A 14,982-nucleotide genomic window follows, 5' to 3' on the forward strand; every position below is an offset into this window, starting at 1 on the left:
GGATGCCAAAACCACCAGATAAACAAGGTTGCTCAAACCTTTTCTTGAATTGCACTGAATTGTAAGTGGAACTTTGTAAACTGATAAATGACTTCTGACAAGTTTTCAAACACTTTTAAAAGAAAATCCAGAAAGAAATGCTGGAGAGGATGTGAAGAGATGAGACCCCTCCTACAGTGGTGGGAATGTGAACTGGTGCAGCCACTGTGGGGACTCCTTAATAAAAACTAAAAACAGGCTGCCACACAGCCCTGCAGCCCAGTCCCGGGAACACGCCCAGAGAAGCACGTGGGCTGAAAGGCCGCGGGCACCCAGTGTTCACTGCAGCACCGTTGAAAACAGCACGACATGGCAGTGACCGAAACGGCCATCCACAGAGGGGAGGGCAAAGAGCATGTGGCTCACATGTACAAAGGGGGCATCACTGAGCCCCAGAAAGAACAAACGAATGCCATCTGCAGCAACACGGATGGGCCCAGAGACTGTTACTGAGTGAACTTAAGTCAGCGCCAGAAAGAGAAACATCAGGGTATCTCTTACATTCAGAAGCTAAAAAGAAATGATACAAATGAACTTGTTTATAGAACAGAAACACACTCACCAGCTTAGAGAAGAAACTTATGGTTACCCGTGGGGAAGGATGTGGGGGAGGGACAGCTAAGTAGTTCGGGATGACAGGTACTCGCTACTGTACTTAAAATGGAAAACCGTAAGGGCCTGCTGTAGAGTTCAGGGAACTTTATTCAATGTTACGTGGCAGCCTGGGTGGGGAGTTTGGGGGAATGGACACGTGTGTGTGTGCGACTGGGTCTTGTGCTGTCCATCTGAAACTATCACAATGCTGTTAATCAGCCACACTCTGAAACAAAAATGCTCAAATAAAAAAATAAAGAGTGCTCACAAAATCAACAGTGTAGGCACACAATGAACATTTGGTGAAAAACTTAGGAACTGAACAAAACTCATTAACTGGAGGCTAACTAACACAGAATGTAAAGGGAGGCGTCCTGACTCACACTCAGTTTGGCTTTATCACAGCACGTAAGCCGCATCCAGGCCTTTCCCCTTAATCTCACGACGGTGCTTTCCCTAAAAAGATCATGCGGCGTGATTTTCCCCCGAATGCTTCACCCCAGCTGTGCAGGCCTCTTTCCTGTTTATCACGGCTGCACTGAACTTTATTTCTGCTTCCAGGGCCAGCCATCCTCTCACGTGACCTTCAGTCTCGGCTGAAACAGTAATGAACTGATTCCTCTGTTGAAGACAAGGAATTAAAACCAGCATCAGAGCCAGTAGCCTTGAAAGATCATTTTAAACGTCCTTTAGGTTAATGTCAAATCACTGAAAACCGTCCCGAGTGCAACACTAAAGCGAGTTATTCAAAGGAGTATTAATACAGAAACATTGATGAAACTCACAAAAGGTCTGTGTAGAACAGACATGCAAGCGGAGAAGCTTTCCGTGTAATTAAACCACGACTCATTAACGGTCAGACTCAGCGGTCATCAGAGAAGTGTAAATCAGCCCGGGGGACGAGTCTTGTGGATGGCAAGCTGGCAACACAGGAGCACATCTCAGCGTCCACGTGGGGACAGGAGGGAGACCCGGCTGAAGTGTAGAGGGGAGAGCGCACATGAGACCCCTGGGAGACAAACATCCTGAGGCTATTATTTCCAGAAACACACTCTAAGGAGACAATTATGGATGCTCATGACGCTCTGCTCACGCCACAATGCCACGTCACAGGGCAGGAGGCTGACTGAAGCAGCCAGCCCCTCCACACTTGAGGTGCTAATTCGGCCTCAAGGCTGAGGCTGAAGAGCTGTGTTTGCTGCCTTGGTAAGATGTGGGCAAGTGAAACAGCAAGATCTGTGCCTGCAAATGCCATTCTTCATAGAAGCTTACTTTATCTATCATCTGTGAAGGTAGAGGGTCCGGTAAGAAATGCACTAAAATGTTACCGCTCACTGCTGCTGCTGCTGCTAAGTCACTGCAGTCGTGTCCGACTCTGTGCGACCCAATGGACAGCAGCCCACCAGGCTCCGCCGTCCCTGGGATCTTCCAGGCAAGAACACTGGAGTGGGTTGCCATTTTCCTCTCCAGTGCATGAAAGTGGAAGTGAAAGTGAAGTCACTCAGTCGTGTCCGACTCTGTGCAACCCCATAGACAGCAGCCCACCAGGCTTCCCCGTCCCTGGGATTTTCCAGGCGAGAGTGCTGGAGTGGGGTGCCGTTGCCTTCTCCGGTTACCGCTCACTAGCTCTGGGTTAATGATGGGGCTGCAGATGCTTGTTTTTTTCTTTACCTTGCTGCAAGTTTCTGATTTTCATATAGGGACACTTACTACTAGTATAAAACAAAAATACGACACGCTTTTCTTTTCCTTTCTTTTTTTGGCGTCCAGGTGATGTGCTTCTTTCAGGAAACATGCCTGATGTGTGTGCAGTTACCCGGAAGGTCAAATCGCTGCACAGCAGACATGACCCACTGAGACAGCTGCGTAGAAACCACCCCCAGGTCCGGCAGACAGCTGCTGCGGTGACCTGGTGTCCACAAATTCACTCCAGACAGCGGCAACTCAAGCATTGCGAGGAAGGAGCTGACACAGAAGGAGCGGGTCCTGAAGCAGAGCCCGCAGGGCTGAGCCCCCGCCACCATCACCTGGGAACCTCCCTGTGCCGTCTCCCCCGCGACGAGATGTGAGACTAGTCAGGCTGCCATGAGGGAAAAGAGATCTTCCCGTGAAAATGATTATGGAGCAAAGCACTCAGGGGCGCCCCCAGTCAAGAGCATCACTCTGTCCCCCTCTGTCAACGGCACCTGGACCCTCCTTGGAGGGACCCTCCCACCCTCTCCTACCGGCCTAGGACACGGGGCCCTACGCTGGCCTCGGAGGGCTCAGGACCCAGACGAGGCCAGACCAAGGAGCCGCCCTGCGTCTTCTCCAGCTGAGCTCTCCCCACACTGGGCTTGCCAAGTGAGAGCGGCTGGGAGCCTCACTCAGCAGCCACACAGGCCAGCCACCGAGGAGTGAGGACAGGGGAGGGACACGAGCCACGACGGCCGAGGCAGGTCCTGATGCCATCTCAGCAACGGACCCCCCCGTGCCTGGGCCGGACACTGATGCCGGGCGTTGGTGTAACGGCCGATACACACTCCTCGCACACAGGTCTGTAAGCCGGTCTGACTTGGGTTCCTAGAACGTGCCAGTCTTAGAGACTTCTCTCTCATCCCGTGGAGCACTAACCAGCTTGCTCACTAGGAAAATTAGAGCCACAAGCAGAGAACTTTGTTAAGGAGACCGGGAAACAAAAGCGTGGGGTGGCAGCAGGGCCACCTGGGTGGAGGCGACCAGGGAACTAGTCCTGGTCACGAAGGCAGTGCATGAGCTAACCCACCAGGCTGTCGGCAGGCTTGACTCGCTGGTAGGGCAGGGATGTACATTCTACTGTTTTCCCTTCTTTGTTGAGACCAGTCTTTTCACCCAAAATGTCACAGAATCATAGTATTTTAGAGCTGGGATAAGAGTTCAATCTATCACTCCCACGGTGTCACTTGAGGACGAAGAGCCTGATGCCAAGGTTAGAAAGGTCAAAGCCCTCATCACCGCCAGGCTGGGCCGTTAGGCCCCTGAGGACACTCCTGGAGCAGGCCTAGCTCCAGCTCCCGCAGGCCCGACACGCCAGAAACGAGGCACAGAACAGGGCCCCAGAACAACCACGCGCTGCTCCCTCTTTGCACACCCCACTGCAGGGCTCAGGGCAGGCCTGCTCAGGAGGCCCTGACCGCAGACTGGGTCTGCCGCACACGGGCCGCCAGGCCTCGGACGAGGCTCACAGCCTCTCAGCCTTGGCCCCACCCACTGGGCTGCCCTGCTGACCCACAGGGTGGCTGTGAAGTGCAGCGAACTACGCAAGGCGCAAATGCTGCAAAGAAACCGTGCCAAGTCCTGCACCAGAGCTAAGACACGACTGCCGGCTCTAGTAAAATCACTGAGCTGAGAGGCAACAGGAGAGAGCGAGCCAAGGTCTGGAGTCTGACAGCGAGGGTTTACATCCTGGTTCTTGCACTTATTAGCTGGGCTGTTACCCAGACTCCACTAGCCTCAGTTTGTCCACTGGTCAAATGGGAATAACAATAAATAGCTCAATGTTTCTGTGAAGATTAAATGAGGTAACACACCACAACACCCAACTGGGCGCTTAGCAGAACTCGGAGTTGGATTCGCGGGTAGACGTCCTCAACACTGAAACGGCCCTGAGGCGGGACGGGCTGCAGCGCGGCCTCCAGCCACCGAGGTCACTGCTGCACAAGCGGTGTGCGAGCCTCACCCTGAACTCTGGGCAGACTCCCCACGTGTTTCCCCGACCTGAGCAGCAACCCCACGAATGATGCCCTCCCCGCTCCCGGAGACCCTGGAGGGAAGCCTCTGACCCTCTGGGTTGGGAGCAGAGGGCAAGAGGAGCGCATACACGGGCCCACCCTAGTCCGTGCTCTCGGGGCAAGACCCGCCTCGTACAAACTAGCCCCACAGCCTAAACACTCTGCACCTACCATGGCCTCAGGGCATAGCCCCCCCAGTCCGGCGGCCCTGCTTCCCTGTGCTGAGAACACAGAGGCAGGCCCGGCAGGCTGACCTCAGGGCCCTCGCCAGCACAGAGATGTCCCCGCCAGGGGGAGAATTAGAAAAAGGCGCGCCCTCCGTGCACCCAAGGGCCCAGTGCAGGGACACAGGCTGCACTGCAGCCCCCAGGCCAGGGCGGAACCATCAGGGAAAGTGGCAGGGCCCCACCCCTGCGGGAGCCTCTCATGGGCAGTCTCTCCAGCCGCAGGATGGAGAGGTGGGGCAGGGTGAGCGTGTCCTGCGCCTGGGGTCAGGCTGGAGCCGCGGTCCGTAAGCAGATGCCGACTCTCGACACAGCTCCACCACACAGCAGCTGTGACCTTGACAAGGCGCTGAGCACCCCGTGCATCCTCAGTCTCACGCCCTCCCCAAGCAGGCTGACGGCAGGACGGAGGTGCCAGACAGCAAGGGCGTCTCCTGTAGAGCAGAGACCTGTGGCCTGGATCCCACGGTCCCCTTCCTTCAGAGACCTCCTTGGCCGTACAGAGAAGAGACTAAGCTGGGGAAAGCGCAAGGCTGTGGGCAAGCAGAGCAACAAGGGAGGGGCAAGGACGGAGGCCTCCTTGGTCCCGGCCCGAGCGGCCAGGTGTCTCCCCACCGTTCAGGGGTGAACAGCACAGACCGGGAAGCACAGTGTGTGCAGCCGCGGGAGGACCTGTCACACTCTGAGTGACGGCCAGGTACCGAGTCCCGGGAGGCCACTGGGAGGAGAGAGGCCATGTGAGAGCAGAAGGGGAGATGCGCGCAGGAGGCAGGGGCAGAGCAAACCTGAGCTCCTCAGGCCCTGGCCACCCCTCCGCTATCCCAGGACAGTCCAGGCGCACAGCGGCTCCTTCCCAATGGACCCTCTGAGCGACTGCTCCTCTCCCACCAAAACCCCAAGAGTCTGGACAAAAGGGAAGACCCCTCATGGCACCACTGAGGACAGGGAGTGCACCTCAACGAGGAGAGGACAGACCACCCAAAAGCGCCAACTCAGCCAGGCTTCCCGGGTGGCTCAGCTGGTAAAGAATCTGCCTGCAATGCAGAAGACCTGGGTTTGATCCCTGAGTCGGGAAGATCCCCAGGAGGACGGCATGGCAGCTCACTCCAGTATTCTTGCCTGAAGAATCCCATGGACAGAGGAGCCTGGCGGGCTACAGTCCACGGGGTCGCAGAGGGTCAGACACAACTGAGCGACTGAGCGCGGCACAGCTGCTGCAGCCACAGCCCTTCACACGGATGAGCTCCATCCCCGCCTACACCCCAGCCCGAACAGATGACAGCCAGCAGACAGTTACAAGCAGAACCGAGGCTGAAAAAGAACAGAAGAAATAAAGCTGCATCTATCTCATACAGGGAAAGGCTCTTATAAACGAAACACATAAGCACATTTCAAAAGGAAGACTGTCAAAGCTTAAAGATTTTCACCTGTGTATATCAAGTATTACTATAATAAAAAGGAAGCAATAAACTGGAAAAAACTTTCTATTTATGTCAGACATAACTTTGTATGCGTTTTATATAAAGATGTGCACAGTGATAAGCAAGCCTCAAAAACAATGGAAATGTAATAATAACAGCTAACATTTTCATGTTATCTCATAATATTACCGTGTGTTAAGCACTTCAAATATACTACTGCATTTAACCCTCACAATGCTGTGATAGTATTTCCTTCCAGAGAACTCAGGCTTAGACTGCCACCTGCCCAAAATCACAGGGCTGGGACTTTGGACTCTGCCTGACTCCAAAGCTTGCTCTTAATTGCATGTGCTTCAAATCAAAACAACTGGACCATATAATACATTCAGTGCATACATTCAGTTAACTCACACACACTTCAGCTACAGTCCGGTGTTGTTTATAGTCACTCAGTTGTGTCCAACTCTGTGACCTCAAGGACTCCACCAGGCTCTTCTGTCCATGGGATTTCCCAGGCAAGAATACTGGAGTGAGTTGCCATTTCCTTCTCCAGGGGATCTTCCTGACCCAGGGACTGAACCCATGTCTCTGCATCTGCATTGGCAGGCGGATTCTTTACTGCTGAGCCACCAGAGAAGCCCCACAGTAAAAACTTACCAGCCGTTAGAGTTCTGTATATCAAACCAGCAAAGATGTCCAAGTCAGAGAACTCAGTGTCGGAGAGGGTCCAGAACCTGGCATTCACTCCCCCTGACGGGCATGCAACCTGGAGCACCCTTTCTGGAGGCCCCCCGACCACAATGACACAAGCCTCAGAAGAGGCCCGTCCACATCAGGCCCACCCTGTCCTCTGCCGGGGACCTGGCCCGGGAACCGTCAGCAGCCCTGCCCAGACTCCTCGACAGGCTGGGGAGGCACCACCGGCAACAGGGACCCCGCCCTCGCCCCCATCACCCCACTGCTGGGGTCAGGACCCCGGATCCCCAGTCCCTCCCCACATAGGACAGGCTCCTGCCGTCTGTGCCTTTCTTTGCCCCCTGGGGGTGGGTGCTGAGCACTCTGCTGCCAGGAGCACCGGACTCCCTGGGGTGCCACCCCATGCTGCTCCCCTGGTGAGCCCACTGTCTATGAATGACCCTCCCTGCTCTCTGCTCCCAGGCGCTTCAGGAGCTGCAGACACAGCCAAGTCCAAGAACCACACCGCACACAACTCATCGCCAACTTGGCACAGAGACAGCATCGAGAAACCCTGGTCACAAAGCACGAATCACTTAAGAAGGTGGACCTCAAGTTCCTAAGGAAGACAAGCTCTGCTCAGGAGCACAACAGGGAGGGCCTGCAGACAACGCGGGCCGGAGTGTGCCTGCCGGCGCTGTCGAAGCTTGCCAAGAGCCCAAGGAGTCTGAGCCCCAGGTCCCCACGGGGGCAGTGCGCGCTCAGGGGACTCACCTACCTGGCTCACCTGAAGCCTGGCAATGTGCTGGTGCCCACATCACCAAGAGTCCCGAAGTCCCAGGCCAAGGCTCGAACCAAGGCCCAGGCACCGTAGCGACGGTTGCTGCTCTGCCAAAGGCGCCCAGGCCCCCAGGCTGCGAGTGCAGGCCGCCAGCTGCCAGTGTGAGGACAGGGGCACTGGTGTGGCCCCCGGGCGGCTGCCTGCATGGGGCCGCTGCCTGCATGGGGCCGCTGCCTGCATGGGGCGGCTGCCTGCATGGGGCCGCTGCCTGCACGGGGCCGCTGCCTGCACGGGGCCGCTGCCTGCACGGGGCTGGTGTGCTCCTGGACGTTGGTGCAAATAAACCTGAGGCAGGACGTGTCCAACAACAACAACAACCCCACCAAAACACAGCCTCCTCGGATGCCTCAGTGTGAGCAGCACTTTATTTCTGGGACGCTGGGGCGCTGACTGACACATCTTTAGACCTAGCGACTTGACTCTGGAAGTTTATCCCAAGGAACAACCAGAAAAGTGCAAAGACACACACAGGGTTTGCAGCGTCTTCACAAGTGCAAACTTGGGCTCTCTGGCGTCCCGTGGTTGATAAGCCGTCTGTCCACGCGTGGGACATGGGTGCCCTCCAGGGTCTGGGACGACCCCACAAGCCAAAGAATTAAGCCCGGGCGCCACAAGTACCGAGCCTGTGCTCTTCGGCAAGAGGGGCCGCTGCAACGAGACGCCTGCACACCGCAATGAAGACCCAGCACAGCCACAGACAAAGCAAACAAACGAACGAACTGGAAACCACACATTCAGCAACAGGGAACCGCTCCACACCTGAGGAAATACTGTGGACTCACTGAAAGCCAGGTTATAAAAGGATAGCTAACAACGTGGAAATAAGATATTTAAGAACGATCTTAAAGTGGAAAAAGACTCCAATGTTGCATATAAAAGTGACTGAAGGCACGCAGCCCAAAATACCAGTGCTTATCATTTTTCATCATGACAGCATGGGGATTTTCCTCTTTGTATTGTTTTTGTGTTTCCCACATTTTCTGTATTTTTCATGTATTATATTTGTAATTAGAAAACACAAACCCAAAATACATTTATTAAAAAAAAACCCAGGGCTAAACTCTGTAATGCCCAGCCCCAAACTTGGGCACCAGTCTGAGTGCCCAGCGCCAGCCAAGAGCCCCGCACAGCGGTGGCGGCTGCCAGCCAGGGAGCCCTGTCTCTCCGTCCTCAGCCGCAGCCGCACGCCACTGAGCCCGGCCCGGTCCCGGGGCAGAGCCAGGGAAGGGCGCTCGGAACACCTGGCGGGGCTCAGGGACCCAGGGGCACAGGGACCCTTCAACAGAGACCACATGGCACAGAAGAGGAGCAGGCGACCAACCTGAGGCCTGGACAGACCGACGTTTGTGCTGCACCTGGCCACCCCCACAGCTCTGTGACTACAGGCCCGCCTTCTCCTCTGAGCCTCAGTTTCCTCACGTTCAGGATGGGGTTAACACCCTTCATCTCACGGGCTGTCAGCACTACACTCAATTATACGAGCACAGAACACAGGTCACCACACAGCTGTGAATATTACGAAAGGAAAAGGGTCCCTTGGGCCAGCAAGGCCCTCAGAGTCCAGAGAGCCAGCCTTGAGGTTCTGGAGGGCAGCAGAGGGTGAAAGCAGGTGAGGACGGAGAAGAGGTGGGATGCGGGCAAGCAAAGGGCCGTCGGGCATCGTGCCCGGCCTCCCGGCGGCAATCAGCACACATCTTAGGAGAGACGGAGGCTTCCCTGCTGGGCCAGTGATTAAGAACCCACCTGCCAACGCAGGAGACACGGGTTCCAGCCCTGGTCCGGGAGGCTCCCATGTGCCGAGGGGCAACAAAGCCCAGAGGCCGCCACCTCCACCGAGCCAGCACACCAGAGCCCGGGAGCCACAACTGCCGAGCCCCCGTGCCGAGAGCCTGCGCTGCAACAAGAGGCCACTGAAACGAGAAGGCTGTGCACCGCAGCTAGAGGTAGCCTTAGCTCAGCAGCAAGGACCCAGCGCAGCCAGAACACAGACAAACAGACCTTCCAGAAACAAGGGCGAGCGAGCACGATACCTGCGGTGGGTCCGAGGCCCAGACTGGACTCGTTGAGCGCGTCCTCCTCCTCCCAGAAGTACTGCGGTGGCTGCAGGATGCGGGACTCTTCGCTCTCCTCGCTGGGGAAGCCTGAGCCGGGGGCTCCCAGGCCAGCGCCCAGGCCCACGGCCTCGCTCGGCTCCTCCGAGTCCAGCGGCTCCAGGCCCGTGGGCAGCAGGAGGTCCAGCAGGGAGGTGGAGGGGAGGCCCTCTGAGCCGGGCTCCTCGGACCCAGCTGCATGCACACCCAGGGACGCTCCTGCGCAGACAGGAGAGCTGGGGGTTACGGGGAAGAGGGCGCAGGGTGGAGACCTGCCTGCGAGGATCAAGGGCCCAGGGCGAGGGCGGGGGCTTCGCGGACACTCCTGACACCCAAGGCTGGGGTCAGAAGGGGCCCCGCTTTCCTGGACCCTGCACACACCCTGCTCCCCAGGCTCCTATCCCAGGCCGCACACTTTCCCAAACTGCAAGAAGAACTCGATCTGCGTTTCAGCAACACAGGGTGTTTAAGACCAAGTGAGGTGGTCACAGGTCAAATTCATCCCAGACTGGAACCCTGGACCCTCTATCCTAATTTACAAAACAAAAAACAGTAAAATAAAGGGGATCTTCTTTTTCCCTGTCTCTCTCACTTCCATTCATTACGAACAGGAAGCAGCCCTATTTGCTGGTTTTATGATGTATACTAACTACAGAAGTATCACTAACTTGCTGTAAGTCTTCAGCCCTCAGTCTCATCTGAAAAGTGAGGAAGGCGGGTGAAAGGGCCTCCACATTCTCTTTTCCAGACGGATATTCAATGATGCAAGAAAGAGGGAACTGCAGGAGCTTTTTCCCGCTCTGTGCTTGGAGTGCACTGTGATAGGACTTGACAAAGTCCGTGGAAATGTTTAGTCATGTAAGTGTTATCTGGGCTTCCCTGGTGGCTCAGATGGTAAAGAATCTGCCTGCAGTAAGGGAGACCTGGGTTCAGTCCCTGAGTTGGGAAAATCACCTGGAGAAGGGCAGGGCAACCCACTCCAGCATTCTTGCCTGGAGAATCCCCATGGACAGAGGAGTCTGGCGGGCTACAAAGAGTCAGACATGACTGATTAAGCACAGCACACAAGCATTATCTAAATTTTAATGCTTACAAGCACCTTAGGCAATAGTAGGCCCTAAGCCCAACAAGTGGCCACTAAGGAAGACAGATGTTTCAGACTCAGAAGCAAGTTCTACCAGAAACAGAGAACGCGTCCAGAGAGAGACAGGACAGACAAGATACACTTGAATCTAAGGAAAGCAGCCTGGGGTACGGGAAGGGGCGGAACAAAGTAACAAGCGTCCGCGGGAGGACACACGGGCCTTGCGGTCAGACTCAGGCTGCTGCAGGAGCAAGGCAGGCAGGGGCTCCGGCCTGTGGCTGAGCGACTGGGGGAGCGTCGGCCCCCCATCACCCGTACAGCAGGGTGGAGAAGCCCCCAGACGCGGGGCCACCGGGAGAGGTCAGCCCCCTTCAGCGTGCAGTCTGCACGCTGAAGGGCAGACTGCAGACTGCTCGTGGACGTGGTCTCCTCTTTATGGAGAGCAGGGAAGCAGGGCATTCTTGGCCAGGAAAAGAGAACGTTTAAGAGCGACAATGGTCAGGGTCTTCAAACACATTTAAACAAAAAGTTGCTGTGAATAATGAAGACCAGTTACTCTACGTGACTTCAGGGAAAAACAGGAAGAAACAGACGCTGTCAGAGCCTCAGACAGAGTTAACCAGAAGCAGGCGACACCCGTGGGCACCTGCATCCGTCCGCCTAAGTCCTCCTCCTGCTTCTAGGCTCAGCTCCAAACAGCCGCCCCAGCTCCCTGGGTCCAGGCTGTAGCCCCTCCACGACCACTGGCTCTTCACACGTCACTGCACTCTCCTCACTGCGCTGCAGCAGACCACAGGACAGCCCCTCACTCAACGGTGAACATGGGACTCACCTTTGTCGTGACCGGGCCTCAACAGTCTCTGAAGTATCACAGGAGCTCAGGGTGTGTTTGAGTAAACAACCAAATAAATTAAGACATACCCTTTCCCTATGGCTGATTCATGCTGATGTTTGGTAGAAACCAAAGGGATTCTGTAAAGCAATTACCCTTCAATTAAAAATAAATAAATTTTAAAAATAAGAAATACCCTTTTGTTTTACAGAGAGATAACAGGCCTAGTGAGATTAAGGTCAAATAACCAGGTAACAGAATTGCTGTCATTAGCCAGCTTCTCCCCACAAGAAGGTCCAGTGGCTGCTCCCTGAGGAAATGTCGGAAAGCTGCTCGTGTTCTTCTTCCTAAGGACACGTAAGGAGAGAGCACCTGGCGTGACCCGATGCCTCACAGGATCTGAGGAGCAAGGAAAGAGCTGGACGGAAGAGACCCTGTCCTCCCAGCACCCTGCTCAGGGTCCCCACCAGAAACCCAAAGCACAGGGTGGCTAAGAGTGTAGGGGTCTTTCCTCCTGTCCCGAAAGACCTCAAGTCAGTGAAGTGATCCCTTCCTTCCACCAAGATGCCCCTTTATCTACATTTCTGCCTGGACCCTGTGTCTAGAAGTAGGTCATCTATCAGCCCTACTGGAGTAAGGCTTATTCTCTAATTTTACAAAGCTAATCACAATGCACAAAGCTGTCCGTCAGACACGATGCCAGGTAACTCTGGTTTCAGGTACGCTGCCGCGTCTCACTGGGGCTAACGTCCGCACCGGGCTTCCAGTGCTCAGGAGAGAGCAGTCCACCCCGCCCCCAGCTCCCATTCTGGCCACCTACTGTGCCAGGCCTCCTCTAGAGACACAAAGGGGGAGAGGAGACAGCCTCTGCCCTTGCGGGAGAAAGTGCTCTTTGAAAAATGGAATGCCCGGTTATGTAAGACACCAGGTGATACAACAGGTCTACTTTCAGATGTGGCTTCCCCAGGTTTGGGGAACCAAACACCACAAGACAGTAACCTGGAAAAACTCAGGCAGTCCAGGAAGAAAAAACTCAACTGCTGAGAAATGTCTGCAGTAATTAAGTAACAAAAACTGCACAGGTTCCCAGGGACCAGAGCAGCCTTCTCTGTGAGGCGAAGCCCTTTATCCACCTACTGAGAGAGACATTACTTCAGTGTTTTAGAAGAGCAATAGACTCTCTTAAGAATCCTTGGAATTTTACCCTCCACGAAACCACCAGAGGACCAAACGTGCTGTGCCTCTCCACAACCTGAGAGCTGCCTCTCCGAGGCTAAGGGAGGTGAGGGAGGAGGGGTCTCGGCCACACAGGCCTCAGTCCTGCCACCAGGAACCTGTGTCTGTCCTGCTGACTTCTGGCCTCTGGGGATGAATCTTTAGCCCGTGAAGCTCTCCATGCAGAGCACTGTGGTCTGAGGAATCCGCTAGGGTCTATCGTGACCATTCCCCTGACTGAGGGGGCCCCATTCTCCCAGCCTCTCCCCTCCATCTGTCACCTGCGGAGAAACCACAGTTCGTCCTGGTCTATCTTTCCCAACACTCTGATAGGAATAAAAAGTGTGTGCGAGAGTGCCGCTGCTTCAGTCGTGTCGGACTCTACGCGACCCCATGGATGGTAGCCTGCCAGGCTCCTCTGTCCATAGAATTTTTCAGGCAAGAGTGCCATTTCCTTCTCCGGGGGATCTTTCCAACCCAGGGACTGGATCCACATCTCCTGCATTTCCTGCCTTGCAGACAAATTCTTTTACCACTGAGCCACTAAGAGATTCTGATCATGTTTCTGAAAAGCTGTGTTTGAAAAGGAGGAATCTGGCTTTTGATTTCTTCTGCAGTAAACAGTTTCTTTTTCTTGAAGCTATTTTTCTGCACAATGGTTATTTTTCCTTTATAAAGACCTTGATATTTTCAAAAGCTTGGCAGTGGGTAATTACGAGATGTTACTTATTTTCAAACTTGCCCACCAAAATAGTAGCTGAGACCTACCCATTCCCTGTATAACTATTTTGCACTTAATAATTAATCTGCCTAAGACTACCGGATTTTAACTTCCTGATACACACTGATCTTTTTTTTTCCTCTAGCACCTGCAATCTTCTGTTACCTCCATCACTCTCAACCAAGAGAACAAAAAAGACAGCATGAAAAGGATTCCAGGGATCGGCCTCAAAGAACTGAAAACCTGACCCAAACAAATTCAGGAAAGGAGGCGCAGGAAGCAGGCTTGTATCTTAGGGGGTGAAAAGAGCAAGGTCTCCACAATCCCCATGTTTTGTCTCCCCTGCGTCTGCTCTTGATCCCCGCGTCCTTCTCTCGTTTCCCTTGCCCTAATCAGCAGCTCTGAAGTCCGAGATCCCCAACCCTCCGCAGACACCCATTCGGAGCCGCCCAGCAGCATCAGTGACGCGGCCCACAGCCTGGACTGTCCGCTGCAACAGAGATGGTCCAGCACCACCAACGCGAGGGCACACACTTGGCGCGTGTGTCAGAGAAACAGTGCCGCCCGGTCCTGGCAGGCGTGTCCCCACTACAGCTTTGTAAGGGAGACGTCTTGCTGGACACACACGCACCCCAGCACACTAGCGCGCCCCCCGGACGGAAGCGGAGGGACGAGGGGGGTAACCCGCAGCTGGCAGGAAGGGGCACGGTAACAGCTGGGGCATGGTCCTGACACACTCTGCAGACCAGTTCTGGGATGGCTGCCACATGGAGAGGCAGCCGGCCGGCAGCGCCTATAGCTGAACCGCCCCTGCCCTCCAGACAGGACTCGCGTGGTGCGGACAGCGATGGGGCGGCCCGGAGGCCACGTCCGGGGCGCACCGCCTGGGTCCTCAGCCGTGCCTGCGCCCCGCTGCCGAAGGCGGCCCCTGGCTGAGTCGCGGCGGCGGGATTCTGCACCCCGGCGCACAGGGCAGCGGTTGCTCTGCAGAGGTCGCCCCCCCAACCCGCCGGGGACGGACCTCAGAGCGCCTCAGGCCGACCGCGCGCGGGGAGCATCAGGCCGACCGCGGCGGGCGGGACCACCGCGCGCACACACAGGTGCCCACCCCCGCCGGCGCGCCCCGCGCCCGCCCAGCCGCCGCGGGCCCGGACCCCCGCGCCGCTCCCCGCGCGCACACCTGCCGTCGCCGCCCCCCGCGCCTGTCACCGCAGCCCGGGCGCGCGGCCCTTTGTCGCAGAGACACACCCGCCCGGCGCCCCCGCCCCCCGCCCCCCGCCCTCAGAAGCGCTCAGAGCGCTCGCGGCCGCGCGGCCCTTTGTTGGCGCGGAGCCGCCCAGCGCGCGCCGGCCGCCGGCCGCCGCCCGCTCACCTCCGGCCAGCAGCAGCAGCAGGGACGGCAGCGGCGACCCCGCGGCCCTCAGCAGCCGGCCCATGGTGCCGCGTCGCCGCTCCGCAGCCGCCTGGGCATCTCAGGGCCGCACGGGCGGCGGCGGC

At 56.2% G+C, this 14,982-nt stretch overlaps 1 protein-coding gene across 1 annotated transcript in view; it reads right to left on the reverse strand.

The window, feature by feature from the left end:
* The window catches only part of PODXL2 (podocalyxin like 2), a 46,832-nt gene extending 31,850 nt beyond the window's left edge, over positions 1 to 14,982 (reverse strand). The window contains exons 1-2 of the mRNA XM_070360285.1: positions 14,858 to 14,982; positions 9,574 to 9,852 (exon numbers count right to left, since the gene is read on the reverse strand). Of these exons, the coding sequence (XP_070216386.1) occupies positions 9,574 to 9,852; positions 14,858 to 14,921 (343 nt within the window). The 5' untranslated portion in view covers positions 14,922 to 14,982. The remainder of the gene's footprint in view (positions 1 to 9,573; positions 9,853 to 14,857) is intronic.

The sequence above is a fragment of the Bos mutus genome, chromosome 22, assembly GCF_027580195.1.
Source record: "Bos mutus isolate GX-2022 chromosome 22, NWIPB_WYAK_1.1, whole genome shotgun sequence".
Taxonomy (NCBI): domain Eukaryota; kingdom Metazoa; phylum Chordata; class Mammalia; order Artiodactyla; family Bovidae; genus Bos; species Bos mutus.